General features: G+C 35.8%; 1 protein-coding gene across 4 annotated transcripts in view; it reads left to right on the top strand.

Moving 5' to 3' along the window:
- PLXDC2 (plexin domain containing 2) overlaps nucleotides 1–17,202 on the top strand; it is a 406,453-nt gene that overhangs the window by 184,884 nt on the left and 204,367 nt on the right. For all 4 annotated transcript variants that reach the window (XM_029239265.1, XM_029239268.1, XM_029239267.1 and 1 more), the window contains one exon: nucleotides 11,960–12,106. In XM_029239265.1, the coding sequence (XP_029095098.1) occupies nucleotides 11,960–12,106 (147 nt within the window). The remainder of the gene's footprint in view (nucleotides 1–11,959; nucleotides 12,107–17,202) is intronic.

The following is a 17,202-nucleotide window of genomic DNA, read 5'->3' as shown; positions in this document are numbered from 1 at the left end:
TCTACAAATTAACTGAATTCAAAATATTAACTGGTGATTATTTCTAAGCAACGTTTATGCACAGTGTAGATCAGTGAAGAGAACTGCTTGGATATCTAAGCCCAGGCAGAGGAAATCCATGAGCATATGGAAATTCTCTACTTATAGAAGTATCTGATATATGTAGACTTATAATGTAAGAACATTCAAGTAAGAGTTCCTGTCCTGGTTTCTTTTGAACTTTTCATTTGAGATACAAAAGTAAATCAAGTGGCCCTAGGGTTTGTTATTAATACAATCACTTAATGCCTGTGTCTCCCACTAGACTGTAAACAACATAAATGCAGGAACTGTGTCAGTTTTGTTTACTATATACTTTTTAAAACAAAAGTCTCCTGAATAAATGTTTTTAATGTCCTAATATCAAAGGGAAAGATATTTAATCTAAAAAGGCAGCTGGTTGATATTTGAGGCAAGCACCTAGGAACAGAAGAAGGCTGCTTCTCTGTGAGTGTCCACCCAAGGCCCTCAAATGCCAAAGACAAGAGAGAACTGGTCACTTCAGTCACGTGTCTAATCTTGTCAAAGAAAAGAAAAAATTAAGTAAAGTGTATCATTTCAGGAAAATGGCTCAATTTGTGTTTTTTGTGTGGATCAGGTATAATGCTTAAAAATGCATAATGTTAAACTTCCATAGCTAAATCTAACCTCTTTCCACCGCGTGCTACTGACAATTAGTATTGTGTTTGGTATAGTCACGTTCAGTTTACCACTGCTTCATTATCTGCACTGCGTGTTTATGCAAAGCCTGATAATTATGCTTGCAGACTGACTAATGGTCTTTAAAACTGTGTTGATATCTCAAAGTGATTGATGCAGCACATTCATCGCATTTTTGAAGCTGCTTTATCTTTATACTTGTTTCAAAGCTAGTATACCAGGTGGGGGGGGGCAGGGGGAGGGGCACGATGACACATAAAATTGTATGTCAAATGAGTGCATCCAAAACCATGATATGAGGATTCCAAATTTATACTATTTGGGACATGTACAGATGCAACCTATGAAACATTCAGAAATTCTCCAGATCGCATATCCATTAAGGAATAGAAATCTGGACTCAGCCTTCTTTATTGCGATCGTCAACACTGGAACTTTAAGGATCATCATTTCCAGAACAGATGAAAGGCTATTTATTATTCCTGCAGTTCTCTGGAATGTAAACCTTACTGTGTGTGCTTTGGAAAGTACTAAGCTCAACATTTTAAAAAGTGAAATTCTTAAATTTTGGTAAACTCTCTAAGAATAAATGGAATTTTAGTCTTGGTTCTGGCATGATCATATAGATATAGAACATGTTCAGTTACAAATTGGAAATTTCAGCTAATAGGTGATGTTTCCCAGATGTGTCTGCACGTTGGGATCACACTGCACCCAGCCCGGATTCTGATTTAACTGGTCTGGAGTATGATCTGGGATGTGAAATTTATAAAAGATCTCCAATTGATTCTAATGTGCAGACAAGTTTGGGAACCACTGCTACAGTTCAAGGGCATTCATTAGCTCATGGCATTGTCCTCCATTGAGTGCTTATTCGAGTACTCAGTGAGAGAAAGATAGAAATACAGGTGTTACTTGAATATGGGAGGGCTTCTCAATTAACATCTGGTTACTCCTAAGGCCTTGTTCTGTGACCATTGGTATGCACTGTATCTGGAAACCAGTGATACTTATTTTCCTATATTTGTTTGTTAGCATTTATAATGACATGTAGATATGCTAAGTTCCACTTTAAAATGTTAACTGGCATAGCTACTTTCAACCATCCAGGCTGTCCAGTTATCCTTATTAAATGCTGCAGGGTCATTTTTGAGTGTTCTTCTCCCTCTTAAATACTGGCAAGCAAGTCTTTTGGATTCTTCAGTCTTTCTCACAACAGCATCTTCCCTTTTGTTTTCCCTCTTAGTAACCTGGTTAAGCTGTTAGGATTTTGTTCTTGATTCTTTTATTCTTTTCAAAATAATAATTAGTTAATTAATTTTTATTCTTTTACTCTTTGTTCTTATTATAGCTTCCAAACCAGTGTATGATTCTAATCACTCCCTTCTCCAGTCCATCCTATTTTCTAGATTGTTCCGTCTAAGTCTACACTTAATCCATTACTTCCAAGGCTCTCATTTTACACAGAATCAAATTCAGACTTTCCAGATTGATGTTCAAAGGTTTGTGCAATCAAAATTCTACATATCTAACTGCACTCACTTCACATTACTCCCCTATATGTGTCTATTGTTCTAGTTATTTTCTGTAATCTTATTAGTATTTTCCTGCTCATTCCTCTGGGTTCAGACCAGTCTCTCTGAGCAAAATCGCCCTCTCAATTCATTCCTCAAGGCCCCAGATTAAATATCATGACTTCTATGAGCCCTATATTTTATCACTAAAACTGAATGAGATTTTTTCCTCCTGAGGAGGCTTATAAAACTGAAGCTGCCATTAGTACAGCCTTTATCTTATGCTAGTCTGGAGTAGAGAGATTTGAGTACCTGCACTATGTCACTCTGTTGCAGGTTTCTGGAGAGCAAGGACTATATCATAAACATCTTTTGCCCTTCACAGCCATCAGCTGAAGACCTCCACATACATAATCAGTGCATCATAAATACTTGTTAGCTTGTATGAGTGACATCTGAAAGAAATGGTTGTAAATAAATAGGCTGTTTTATAGCATCTTCCTACATTAGACTACGTTCACTTGAATATTTGACCTCCAGGCATTTTTCTTACACTTTCCAGCTAGTTCTTAGGAAAATGAGAAGCTCATAACATTGATTTTCCCTTGTGTGATTTTGTAGGACAGAAGCAAAAATGGAAAGCATGCTTCTCAGACTGCACTGAAATAAAATCTCTCCTAAGCTATCTTGTAATTTTATTGCAAGATATAAATACCAGCTTTATAGATCTGAGAGGGAATCTTTCTTCAAAGTCAGCAAAACCATATTATGAAAATATTTGTTTGAATCTAGAATTAGTAACTTTACAACAAAACTTCAACACATAGTGCTTTTCTTTTTGCTTCTTTATTTTTAATGGCTCATGAAACTGTTGCAGCCTCTCTCCCTTTGTTCTGCCCTTGTTTGACCTGTACATCAGCTACCTAAAGTTAAGTGAGTTGTCAACAAGATTTTCCTTCTTCTAATATGTGGCCCTGGAAGAATTTATCATTTGAAATGGGCTTTTAAAATTCTTATTTAGAAAACAATGGGAAGATGTACATTGTTAAAAGTACCTCTATGCTAAATGAAAGCAACTACAGATTTTTTTTTTAATTGAATCTACCCACAGGTATTGTCAAAATGGTCTCTCAACTGAAGTGGAAATGATACAGTATCTCCTAGAGGGATCAAAGTAACTGTTTATTTATACTTAGCAAAACAGCTCAACCACTCAGGCATAGAAAATTTGCATGGCATGATGGGTTAAAAATGGCCCCAAATTCCTACAGTTTATCCCATAAAGAGGTAGGATCTATCTTCTCACCTCTTGAACCCAGGACATGCTTTGTAACTTGTTCTGATCAAATGATGGGATGGAAGTCACATTAAGCACCTTCTAAGCAACGCCTCCAGACACTTGCAGCTTCCGCTCTTACTTGCTTGGATTCTATCAGCTTGGGAATAAGCCCAATCTGGTCTCCTTGGGAATGAGATGTCACAATGAGAGAGAGAGACCCTAAACATGTGGCCAAGTCCATGTGGAACCAGCCAGTCCCCAGCCGACATGAGAAGTGGCCACAAACCATCAGTGATCCCAACTGACACCATGTAGGACAGAAGCAATGCCCAGCTGCACCCAGTCCTAAACAAATGAATGGTTGTTTCAGGCCACCAAGTTTGGGAGTTGTTTGTTTCCCAGCAATAACCACTGATAGAGGTGGCATGAGGGGTTTTGTAATAGGGCATGGAAATTTCAAGAATAATAAACTGAATAGTGAATAAAATATATTTATAAATAAATTGGATTGGTTTGTGTGTGAGTTTTTACTTCTTCCTTGCTGTTAAGAAGAATCTACCACTGTAACATCTTTCTAGGAGGTAATAAAGCCGAAGTAATAAATAGCTTGAAAAATATAAAGAAGGTCTAAAACTTACAAATCTATATATTAAGTATCTATCACGTACCAATGTTTACTATCTAGAATACAGCAGTGAACCCAATAGAGGGAGAGATATTTTAAACGGGGAGCAGGGGGAGGCAATAATTTTTTTTGAAGTCCAATGATAAAAGTTACAAAGGAAATTAAAGCAGACTAAGAAATAAAGCATGACAGAATAGGGGAGGATCATTCCAGGTGCATAAAAGAGCAGGTGAACAGTATGGTGTCAGGGCACATAGCGTACTCGTGCGACACCAGGAGAGCTAGTAGGGCTGGTGTGGCGTGTGACGAAATGGAAGGGGTGGCTGTGTCAAGCCCTGTGTTTGTGGGAACAGTAACAGTTACCTTTGAAATGAGATTGACCAGTTCATAGGGGGGAATTACCCAACTTTTCCACAAATGTTGGTTGTGTGAAAATTGTCAACTGAGTTATAATTTTTAGAAGTTGCTCCAGAGTAAAATTTTCCATAATTCTTGTAAAATTATAAATATCTCAATTTTTTTTTCTAAGAGATAGGCCAAGATATAGAACTGTATGGATTTTCAAAAAGCCCTCCTATATTAGAAAGCTTGAATGGCAATTTTGATTAGCACTAGAGAATGACATGAATTTTCAAAGGCAATAAATCTAGGGCTTTCTTACAAATCCAAACTTAAAAAAGGAACTATCTGTATGTGCTATGGACTGAATTCTGTCTTCCCTAAACCCATATGTTGAAGCCCTAACCCCCATGTGGTTATATTTGGAGATAGGGCCTTTAGGAGGTAATTAAGATTTAATGAGGTTGTAAGGGTGGGGCCCTATGGGATTGGTATCCTTATAAGAGGAGGGGAAGACACTAAAGAACTTTCTCTTGGCCCTTTGAGGACACCATCTACAAGCCAGGAAGAGAGCTTTCACAGAAACCAAATCTGCCAGAACCTTGATCTTAGGCTTTCCAGACTGTGAGAAATAAATTTTTGTTTTTTAAGCCACTCAGTCTCTGGTCTTTTGTTATGGCAGCCTGAGCAGACTAAGACAGTATGTTTATAGTGTCCGAGTTCCTGCCCCATCATGAATGCTACATCTAAAATAGAAATGTCCATATAAATTATGGTTGTCTTTTTTGATTATCAGAATGTTTTGTGGTCCCTCACACCATTGTTGTTTCTTTCTAGCTGATTGGAAAAATACACCAAGAATTATAGAGAAATTCAGTGACTGTAAAATGATCACACATTTTATGCATCACAATATGTTGTACATTTGAAAAATAATGCACACAAATACAAGACCTGTGATTTTTTTAGTTTGCACAGATAACGCATAGTGTTCCCAGGGATTCGTACACTCCCTGCAACAAGTGTGTTAATTTGCCTCCAGTCTTGGGGCCAATCTACGACTTACCAACAAGGATGATTAAGTACTATTGAAATGGTACTATGCTATACAGTTACTATAACTAGCTAGCTGTGTTGGCTCTTCAAACTGCACACTTATATTTCTTTTGGTGGGTATCACTTAAACAATGCAGAGTCTTCTGACTCACTCACCCCAGCAGTTTCTTCCCATTCGCCTGTGGTTTTAGAATCTCAGAACCTTAGCTGAAAGGAATTTTAAGAGACACCTAGTTGAATTCCTTATATAAAGTCCAAAACGTACAGTGACTATTTAGAGGCAGAAGCTGTACTTCAACCCAAATATCCTTTGAGCTATGTTATTGTAATGCTAATTTTGAGCTTTTTAATAGAAATTTCATACATATTTTTAAACTTTTTTCATGCATGCATTTTTTCCCTAGGTTTTTGGAGCCTTCAGAGATCCCTTGTAAGTTGGCAGTGCACCTCTTTAGCAACCACTGTATGATTGGCCATCACTTGCTTGTATTTGTAAAAGATAAATTGAGACGTTAATTCACTCAAAACTGCCCAGATTCTCTCTCTGGCCTGTGCTTTTTCACCACTCTAAAACTGGAAATACTCTCGCAGGTTTATTCGTGAAAAGGTTAAAAGTTTCTACCAGGAGCAAATTAAAGTATACTGGATAAAATATATCCAGGTAGAAAATACTATTTGTTTCATTTAATAAATGAATCAACACAAACACATACCAACACATTCCAAAATGCCTGGAGATGTAGGCAATCACTTAATTGAATTAGAGAGCTTTGATTTTGTCATTATTTTGAAAGATCATAAACGTGTTATGCTTCCTTGGCCATACAATTTACCTCTCTCTGCATAGCATGAGAGATGATCTCATCTAAGAGAAACAGTTACTGGGAAAATGAAAACTGTTTTATGATGGAAATATTGCTGGAATCCCATATTTTATATGTCACATAGTAATCTGACCTCATGATAAATTCACCCACACACTCACACACACACACACACACACACACAAATTAATCCTACATTCTTGGGTGTCACTTAACTAAATTCTTATGAAGAACTGATAAAATAAATAATACCGGGCTTCCCTGGTGGCACAGTGGTTGAGAGTCTGCCTGCCGATGCAGGGGACACGGGTTCGTGCCCCGGTCCGGGAAGATCCCACATGCCGCGGAGCGGCTGGGCCCGTGAGCCATGGCCGCTGAGCCTGCGCGTCCGGAGCCTGTGCTTCACAATGGGAGAGGCCACAACAGTGAGAGGCCCGCGTACCGCAAAAAAAAAATAAAATAAAAAAATAAATAATACCTACCAAAGAGTCATGGACAAGATATTGCTAGGGGGATAGACCATGCTGCAAATAGATCAAGTAGGTAAAACTCCTCAAAGAAATAGCAGAGGCATCTGTGAGAAACTGAAGATACGTAAAAGATATGCATAATGAGAATTGGTGCAGTAATCTGATATAATCAACAGGAGATAGAGGAATTGATTTTAATTCTTCTGACACCATAACAGTAAATTTAATTGTATCCCATGTAATTGTTCTGAGTGTCTGAAGAGGGTATTGCTGTAGTACTTGCTGATGTATATTGAAGGCTATTTGAAGATAATATGTAATTGCTCCTATCGTGCTGAAATTGTGTGGGACTAATTTAATAATCCTTTATATTCTGTTCATATGCTTTTCAAACGTACTTAAATATGTTGGTCGAATTTCATTTTTCGGTAACCCAGTGAAAGAAAGCTAAATACTCTCATTGGCTTTTTATTAACAGAGACACTCATATGACCTATCTTCCACATTCCCTGTAGGTCACCTCCTTCTAATGCAGTTGAGAAAAGTATTGCCAGCTCACTCTTTTTCTCCTTTTGTTACTTGATCATGTCCTTTGGTTTCTTATATCAACATGATTTTTTTAGATCACTATTTTTTAACTCTTTGTTTTTGAGTAGTTTTATATATACAAGTAATATTTTTAAATAGCTTTACCTTTAATTGTACTATATGGCCCTTGTGAAATCATTTATATAAGAATGTAACATATTTGGTTACATTACATTACATTATATTATGTATATTAATACCTGGCAAGAACCATTCAAATTATAATATTTCTTTATTTATTATAAAACTATCTTTGAAAGGTAACTGATTGATTAAATGCTAAATAACTTTACCTGAGAACTTTGACTATGTTTTATATATCCATATATTTCAAATGACTAACACAGTGATGTTCATACAATATATTCTTGATTTTTTTAAAAAAATTCTTAATGAAGTGAATTTAGAGTTCAAATGCTATTACTACATAGGCTATGTGAGGCATCCATAAGAATTATTCAACATAAAATCAACTTAACACCCATGATAGAAGAAAAGACAACCTTTGGGTTAGAAATTGTGTAAACTGATTGTTGCAGAATGGTTAGGCTACAGTTACAAAGACTTTTTCTCTGTGTTTTTGGTGTATGTCCTCTGTTTACAGCTGTACATTTCCAGACATGTTTGAAAAGCATGGATTTATGGGATTTATAGCTACCTATTGTGCCATCTACTTTCAGTAACAGTTGGTTTCCTAAATGAATTGGCAAGTAGGCATATCACAGTGTTTTGTTTTATTTTTTATGATGTTATAAATAGTTTGCAAGAAAAAAAAAAGAAAGAAGAGTTTGCTTCTGAGCAGAATAGGAAAATCTTTATGCCTGAAGTGGCTTTTGGCAAAGCTTTAAGAACCATTACTCCTATAAAGGACAAGATATGGTTTGAATAATTTAGTAGTGCTAAGATGTCATATTTTTGAGACATCTATTTTATGGCTTTCCTGAATAACTGAGCCAAACACCTCTCCCAGGAATTTAACAACTTTTGTCTTTAAATTCCTAGGTAAATAATAAATTGCCTTCCTCTTTGAATAAAAGTTGCCATGACAACTTGGCAAGCTTGGGCTATAGAAGTCAAACACCAAGAAGTCAAAAAGCTTTAACTGTCAGTATTTTCAAAGATTTTATGTTGTTTTGAGAAGCTCTGATTTAAGTGAAAATGAAGGTGTATGTTCACATAGCCATATCAGTAATTGTAATTACTGATTACTGATAAAAAAATGTATATTTTTGCAGCGAATCCATCGTTTAGCATAACAATACTCTTATTCTTTATGTTAACTTCAAGACTGTGTCTTGATTAATTACAGGGATTTAGGGGTTAAGGGAAATACCAAAGTCATTTTAGATATGTTGATTGCAACAATTATACTGAGCTCTATACTGAAAGTTTGTGATATTAAAGAAAATATCTATCTGGCAATTGTATAAGAATTTGGCAGCATCGTAAAATCTATTACATAATTCATCTCAAGATTACATCTCTGACCTCAGTGTTGCTGAACTCTTTATAAAAATACTAGCAATAGGGAAAAAAGATTAAATTTTTAATTTAAACTCATTGAACATTTTCTTCAAAACCACCCTTTTGTACCATTCACTGAAAAATCAAATGAATCATTGTTGTTTGTTATTCAGACTTGATGATTTCTGGCAGGTTAAATACAAGTTTTCATTCCTTCTGTGTGATTTGCTAGACTACCAGATGGGAATGGGAGATGTTTGTTATCTAGATCTATAAATCTGCAGATAAGGTTGTCTTATTCAATATTGCTGAAGTCTCTTTTTGTGAAAGTTAAGGAAACTTGTTTGTCAGTTAGGGTTCTTTTGGTTGATAATAACTCAACTCAAGGTGTTTTAACAATAGAAGAGATTTAATGGTTCATCTAAGTGGTTGAACAAGCCCAGGAGTTGGTGCACTTAGATATACTTGGTCAGGGATGTGGCTTTTCCTTTGCATTGCTTATGGTTCTGTCCTTATCTATGTTTGCTTTATCTTCAGGCAGGATTCCCTCTTGGTAGCAAATGGTGGCAGTAGTTCCAAGTCTCATATTTACACATCTCAGCAATCAGAATCAGGGAAATTATCTCCTCTCTACCTAATCTCCAAGATGTCTCACTATTTGGTCCTTCTTAGGTTATGTGCTCATCATGCCCACCAACCATTGTTGCCAGTGGAGTGACACCTGTAGAATGGCTTGTGCCCAGTGTCAAGGAGGGTACTTACCACTGAAAGCTTCCAATGGCGAAGCACCAGACAATGAGAAGGAGTTGAAGGCACAACCACAATGCTTGTTACTCTCCTAGAACCCAAGCAATCAGTGTCGTCAGGTTCTGGAAGGGAGGGCTGGAAAATCATTAGGATAGAAGCTCTCTTGAGTTTCATAGAATCTTATTCCTACTCCTTTTTTTGTATCTCCTTTTTTCTTTTTTCTCTGCAGAACTTTCTTATCTTTCATCGTGGGTATACTTGTAATTTGTACATGATACCTAGAGTTTAATTGGAGATATAGGATTTTTTTTTTAATTTACTGTTAACATTTAATCAACATCTTTTCTAAAGATGTACATTTGGAGTCATATTTTTTCTTTTATTCATGAAGCAAAATCTATTTAGAATATTGCTTAGAATATTCCTTTCCTTCATGTAGTCTTATGTGTATGTATGTATATATATTATATATATATAATATATATATAAAATATATATGTATATGATGACTTGTGAAAAGGTACATGGTATTCTTATTTTGACTGGATTTCAAGAATAATTATATTTTATTTAATTAGCACTTAAGTAATAAATGCATTAGACGAAATTCCATCCAAAAATTTATTATTCAAATCATAGACCCTCTATTCACTAAACATTAATCTTACATATACCTGAATATTTTTAAATGCATTCTGTTTAGTGACTTCTCAAACTGATAAGCACATTTACATTTCATGATAAAACAAACAACAAAAAAACTAATTGTGATTCAAATTAGTCAAGAATCATGTGATTTTTCTAGGTGTTCCTCAGCAAAATTGCTTTTTAAAACATTTAAATCTCTTCATTGAGTGAGAAACCTGAAAAATAAAGGTTTTGTGACAGGTACCATGTTGATATCAATAATGAGAATTTAAATAAAAGTAGAATTTAACAACCCAAATTATAGGGGAAAGATGTATTATCTCAAATTTCTAGGACCATTAAATGAAAGCAGCGCCTAATATAACCCTAGTTTAAAAGAAGAAGTTTGAATTTGTTGTCACTCAATAGTAATTACAGTTCAGGCTTTCAGAAAATACTAGTTCCAAAAGTGACATTTTTTGTTTGGGCAGCAGCAATCAGAGAGAGCCCTAACATTACTGTTTTAGAAAAGACTATTGTACGCAGATTGTTCATTTGCCTTTAAGTTTTGTCTGTATAACAGTTTATTTTAAAGAGGCTTATTACTTTTATATTTTTAAAATCTAATTCACTTTCTTTAGAGGTTATTTAACTCATTTGGCTATTTTGAAGAATACTAACACTTCTAATTTCAATAGTCATTTTTGTTTGTTCTTTTATGAATTTTAGGAACACCTTTGTTCTTGTTTTTCTTTTGAGGGCTTTTTTCTTCTTTTTAATGAAACTCTGTGTAACTCTAAATTATATAAGTTTGATATATAATGATTTAAATGCTTCACGTAAAAAGGGGGTCAGAAGGAAGAAAAAACATTTTTTGATCCTAGGACAATTAAAGGTATTACAAAAATGTAACTCATGTGAAAAAACATCCATTAAATGTTGCACTCTGAATTCACCTGAAAAAGAAAAAAAATGCTACAAGTAGATTCGTCTTAGAGGTATTATTTTAAATAGCAGTCAGTATCAACACAAAGCTTATAACAAGAACCATGTATGATTACCTCTATCTTTGCTTGACACACTCTCATTTTTAGGGTAAAAGAAAATATTTATACAACTCTAGGGAAAAAGCAAAATAAACTGATAAAATGGAGAAATTTCAAGAAGCCATAGTCAAAAGTAAAATATACTTTTTTACCTTCTAAAATAGAAATTAGAATGCTTTAGGCAAATTTAGCTAATACTGAGTAGTCACTGAAAAAAATGAATGCTTCTCTTTTTTTCCTACCTTTATTGAGATATAATTGATATGTAACGTTGTGTAAGTTTAAGGAGTACAACACGTTGATTTGATACACTTACATACTGTAAAAGCTAGCCACCATAGCATCAGTTAACATCTCCATCATGTCACATTATTATCATTTCATTTTTGTGGTGAGAACATTTAAGATCTATAATCTTAACCTTAGATTCCCCAGAACTTAATCGTCTTATAACTGGAAGTGTGTACCTTTTGACCAACATCTCCCCATTTCACCCCCTTCCAGCCCCTGGTCACCACCATTCTAATCTGTTTCCGTGAGTTTGGCTTTTTTAGATTCCACACATAAGGGATGTCACTCGGTATTTATCTTTCTCTGACTTTTATTTTACTTAGCACAACACCCTCAAGGTCCATCTGTACTGTCCGTGTCCTTCATGTGCATTATTCTTTATTATTATAGGAGGACACAGATCATAATTACTATATATCTCGGATATATGGTCCATCTGATTCTGCCAGCCGGGATTTGTGGGTGAACATAGACCAAATGGAAAAGGACAAAGTGAAGATTCATGGAATACTGTCCAATACTCATCGACAAGCTGCAGTAAGTGCTTTGACATTTTGAGTTTCTTTTTCTTCTTCTGTAAAAAAAAAATTTGCTTTAATTGACATATTAACATTGTTGTGATCACTTTTCAAGTATATTAGTTCTGCAATTGCAGTTTAGATTAATAATTCATGTAAGATGTTATAGAAAATGATAAAGAATTATTTTGAGAAGCCACCATTAATTTAACCATTAATTAATTAATTAACCATTAATTTCTCCAGTAAGTATGATGAGTTGCATATTCAATTTAAAGTTGTGATTTATCTTGGATGACTTTCAGTTTTCATGTAATTAGAGAACATGCATGTAATCCATGCATTTAGAGAACATTTTTTAAAAATTATATTAATTTGCTATCTTCCATTCTACAAGAGTTTATTACCGTTGGTCTGAAAAAGATTTAACCAGAAACATTCACAATTCAGATAACACATGTAGACCAAATTATGGATTTATGTGAAGAAATTTAATATAAAAGAAAATAATTATGTGAATAAATTTAATATAAAGAAAATAATTAAATCTAGAAGACACCAAACATATTTTAAGTCTGAGCTTAAATCATTTACCTGTGGTGGTTCCTTAAACAAACAATTTAACTATTCTGAGGCACAGTTTCTGAATCTATATAGGGGGGATGACAGGAGATATGAATACAAACCTCACTTAGCTTACATGGTCACTGATACCGTGTTCTGTGTGTCAGGTTGAATGCTTTCATGGATTAGCTTTTTCAATCTTCACAACAATTCTATGATTTAAATATTATAACCACCTAGGTATTGAAGATAAGAGAACTTAATCTTGGAAAAATCAGCCTAAGGGTCTCCTGCTAGTAAGTTCTGTGACTCAGGCGTTAACCTAGGCAGTCAATTCCCCATTCAAAATGTATGTGTAAAAGTTATCACACTTGGTTCACAGAATGTTCTTTGATAATCACTTTATCAAAGATGATGCCTGATTTAACATTTTAAAAGTTATTTGGTTTTGTTGCCATGGATTATAGTGGTGATCTTACTATCAGTGAAGCCATGTCTTGTTCAGTTTATCATGACATAAAGAGAAAACAAAATAACTTTAACATTTCAAGGGCTATTGCCATTATTGATACAAAGATAGAACTAATAGAGTAATGGCCAATCTGATTTAAAGAGGCATTGATTCGATAAATTTAAAATATCAAAAATTCTGGCCAACAGCCTTCATTGTATATATGTAGATGTTCCTATGTCAGGAGATTGACTTCTAACAGTTAAAATGGAAATTAATTATAATTCACCGTGATGATTCATTGAGGCTGAGAAGCAAACGAAGCAGCCACCTCCCCTTGATGAATTCCATCATCCCTTTTCTTTTCCATATTCAAGCAGTCTCAGAGAAGATGACAGATTCAGAAATGATTCACTGTCTGGCTTAGAACAGATCTTCAAAAGAAGAGAAAATGAGAAAGATTAGATTAGGACCATGTTTTTTCAGGAATATATTGCATTTGACAATCTTCCCACTGTATTGCAGTCCCTAGTAGTGTAAAATATACTTTGTAAGAGTTTGAACGTTTGTGTATCCACATTGAGATTCCATGAAGTGGCCCAGTTCTGGTGTCGGCCACTGTGGGTGATATCTGTAAGCAGAGAAAGAAGTTCATCAGTTAAAATATTAGCTGATTTCTTCTTACACTTGCTCTTGTGCTCTCCCAAAGGGGAGGCAGTTCATGTGTCCTGCCTTTCCTCAAAGAAGATTGGTTTCTCTTTGGAATAGGGGTTGCTTGGCTGCCTTGTAACAGCTCTCTGATAGTCTCAAGAAATATTATGATGATATAAAGATCCATTTTTTTATAATTGTGATTTTGAGAGTGACACTGTTTGTTGCTTTCAACACCAAAGGTTGGCTTAAACACAAATGGAAAGACTTGAGCTTGTAACTTATCTGGTGCTCCATGCATTGATTTTTAAATATATATCACTGATTTTAGCTACTCTGCACTGGCTTTCCATGAGAATCTAAGCCATTGTCAAGTATTTCTTAGTGTTAGAAATTGGTCCTGTACCCACATTCTCTATCATCACCAACAGAACATACATACACACACACACACACACACAAGCGCTCACAGGTACACAATTTCCATTTACAACAATAGAATTGATAATATTACTTAGTTACTTATTTTTGGAAAAATTTGCCACTTAGACTCCTTCATTTAAGGAGTTTTATACCTTGGAACTTATAAATTTACTTAGTAGAATATTTTATAAAAATTTTGTACATTCTTTCATAAGTATGATTGTTGAATATTAGTTTGAAGATTTCCAAATTGTAGAGAGTGATCCATTTTTTAATATTTCTTCCATTGGCCTCCCCATCTTTCCAATCCTGCCTTGTTCTGTTGGCTCCATTTCTATTATGCCACCCTTGGAGTAGAACCAGGTTTTAGAGGTGATGACAGAATTGTAGTGTTAAGGTATTGTTATGGCCAGGGGCTCAACGATGCCCATATACACCCTCTTCCTCCTGGCCCTCTCCACACACACAGCATAGGCACCCAGCCACAGCTACCCTCCCCCCTGTGATGACTACTGAGAGGCTTAACCACAAGGGATAATGGCAAACGGGAAACAATGATTCACTTCACTGATTAGGTTCCCTGAAATCATAATCATCAAAATCCTTGATGCAAAGCTCTCTGGTAGTTTGGCTGGAAACAGGATTTAACTTTAAGCCCGAAGGGAAGAGGGGGGTTTCTTAAATCTTACCACCAACTGATGTAATTTGCATACCCAAGGGCATCCTTTCTGTCAACAAATTAGACAAAAAAGAGAATAGAAAGATATAGCCTAGGATAAGACTCAGGGGGCAGTTGGTTAACAACCCAGACCTGGGCAAACAGGAAAGGAAGTGAGAAAGCTGAAGATTGGATTTCCTGAAGATATAGTTTCCCTCCCCTTTCCCAGCTGAATGGGTCAGAGGAAGATATGGGAGTGTCTGACCTGGAAACATAATTTTTTAAAGAAATATTTTCCCCTTCACCACCTTCATTTGTAAATGTGGTCCAAACAGTATTTTGGAATCTTAGATTAATTTTCTAGAAAAGGAGGAACGTGGAAATAGAGTAAGAGTTTTCCCTTTTCTCCCATCCACAATAATAATACTGTGAGAGCAGAGCAAAACTTAGTCATTTAATTCACATGCCGAAACACACTGATTTCTCTTTCCTTTTATAATGTAAAGTAAAATGATTAGTGTTTATATTATACACACACACACACACACACACACACACACACGTATATGGTCATTTGATTACATGTTCCTTCAGATCTCCCCGTTGTCCTTTTTGTTTAAATCTTTCCATTGTTCTTTTTAGTTTAAATAACATTTCTTAAATCATATTTGCAGTAAAAACAGATGTTAAAACCTAGTTTTACAGTTGGACACATTAAAGGAAGGAGCATGTCTTCATAGATAAAGAAAAGTGAAAATTTTGTATGATTCCTTATCATATGACAAGCAAAGAGCCAAGCCCCTTACATTCAAATACTGGTACTTATTTGGGTTTTTTTGTTCCTTATTCAAAGTTATCAGGTTGCAGATCTAGAAGTTTCTAACTAGAAACCTAGGAACCAGTCCAGACTTATTTTTCCTTCTATGAGGACCTTCAAATGCCACAATTTTGAGATTTTCTTATGTACTGTTAGATCCATATATTTTAGTTTATTGCTGGACACACAGTTTGATTCAACAACCAGACAAATTAGAATTATTTTGTCTTTTGAAACCACAGTTTATGAAATTCTTATTCACAACTTCTGGAGAAGTACCTCTGTCCCAGTAGAAGGAGTCTGGGGTTATAGAAGTTGTGAGACCTTGGCTCCAAAACTCATTTTCTCAGATTCTGGCCTCTTGGAGCTCAATTTTATAACCTGGAACGAAGGGAAAAATGCCTGCCTTGACAACCTTCCGGTGCTACTTCAAGAATAAAAATGGGGCTTCCCTGGTCCGCCTGCCAATGCAGGGACACGGGTTTGAGCCCTGGTCTGGGAAGATCCCACATGCTGCGGAGCAACTAAGCCTGTGCACCACAACTACTGAGCCCATGCACCACAACTACTGAAGCCCGCACGCCTAGAGCCCGTGCTCTGCAACAAGTGAAGCCACCTCAATGAGAAGCCCACGCAGCACAACGAAGAGTAGCCCCCGGGCTTCCCTGGTGGCGCAGTGGTTAAGAATCCACCTGCCAATGCAGGGGACGTGGGTTCGAGCCCTGGTCCGGGAAGATCCCACATGCCGCGGAGCAGCTAAGCCCGTGCGCCACAACTACTGAGCCTGTGCTCTAGACCCCGCGAGCCACAACTACTGAGCCCACGTGCCACAACTATTGAAGCCTGTGTGCCTAGAGCCCGCAACAAGAGAAGCCACCGCATTGAGAGGGCCACACACCACAACAAAGAGTAGCCCCCGCTCGCCACAACCAGAGAAAGCCCGCGTGCAGCAACGAAGAACCAACACAGCCAAAAATAAATAAATACATACATTTATTAAAAAAAAAAAAGAGTAGTCCCCGCTCACCGCAAATAGAGAAAGCCCGCACACAGCAACGAAGACCCAAAGCAGCCAAAAATAAATAAATCTTAAATAAAGAAAAAGAATAAAAATGAGATATGAAAGGATGCTGAAAATAACAATGAGGTAGTAAGGCATTGTTTTTTGAGAGTCCTAATAAAAAATAATAACCCCCAAGTAAGTTAATTCCTAAGTAATCTCTAAGAGTCTCTTTCTACAGATATATATCTATGTATCTGTATAATATCTCTATATAATTTTCTGCCAAGAAACTGCCAGTCTGCTTTTTGCCAGACATAAACATACCCTGACTTTAAAAAAAAAATTTTTTTTTAAATTATCTTTCTATATGTTAGTAAGAAGATTGATTCTTTGTATAAGAAACACTAGCAAAATGAAGTGCTGCTCTCCTATGTCTCCGTCATAGAGCAGGTAAGGTTTTTGATGAAACTGGTATAGTTTTTGATGGTGGACTGTTTTAAAATTTAAAAATTGGACTGTTGTCTGTGGGGATCCTCAGACTACTCAAA

This window comes from Monodon monoceros, unplaced genomic scaffold (genome assembly GCF_005190385.1).
Source record: "Monodon monoceros isolate NGI ecotype Baffin Bay Population unplaced genomic scaffold, NGI_Narwhal_1 Super_Scaffold_21, whole genome shotgun sequence".
In the NCBI taxonomy this organism is placed as follows: Eukaryota; Metazoa; Chordata; class Mammalia; order Artiodactyla; family Monodontidae; genus Monodon; species Monodon monoceros.
Note: the sequence above shows the minus strand (reverse complement) of the source record. Positions and strands in the feature narration are given on the sequence as shown.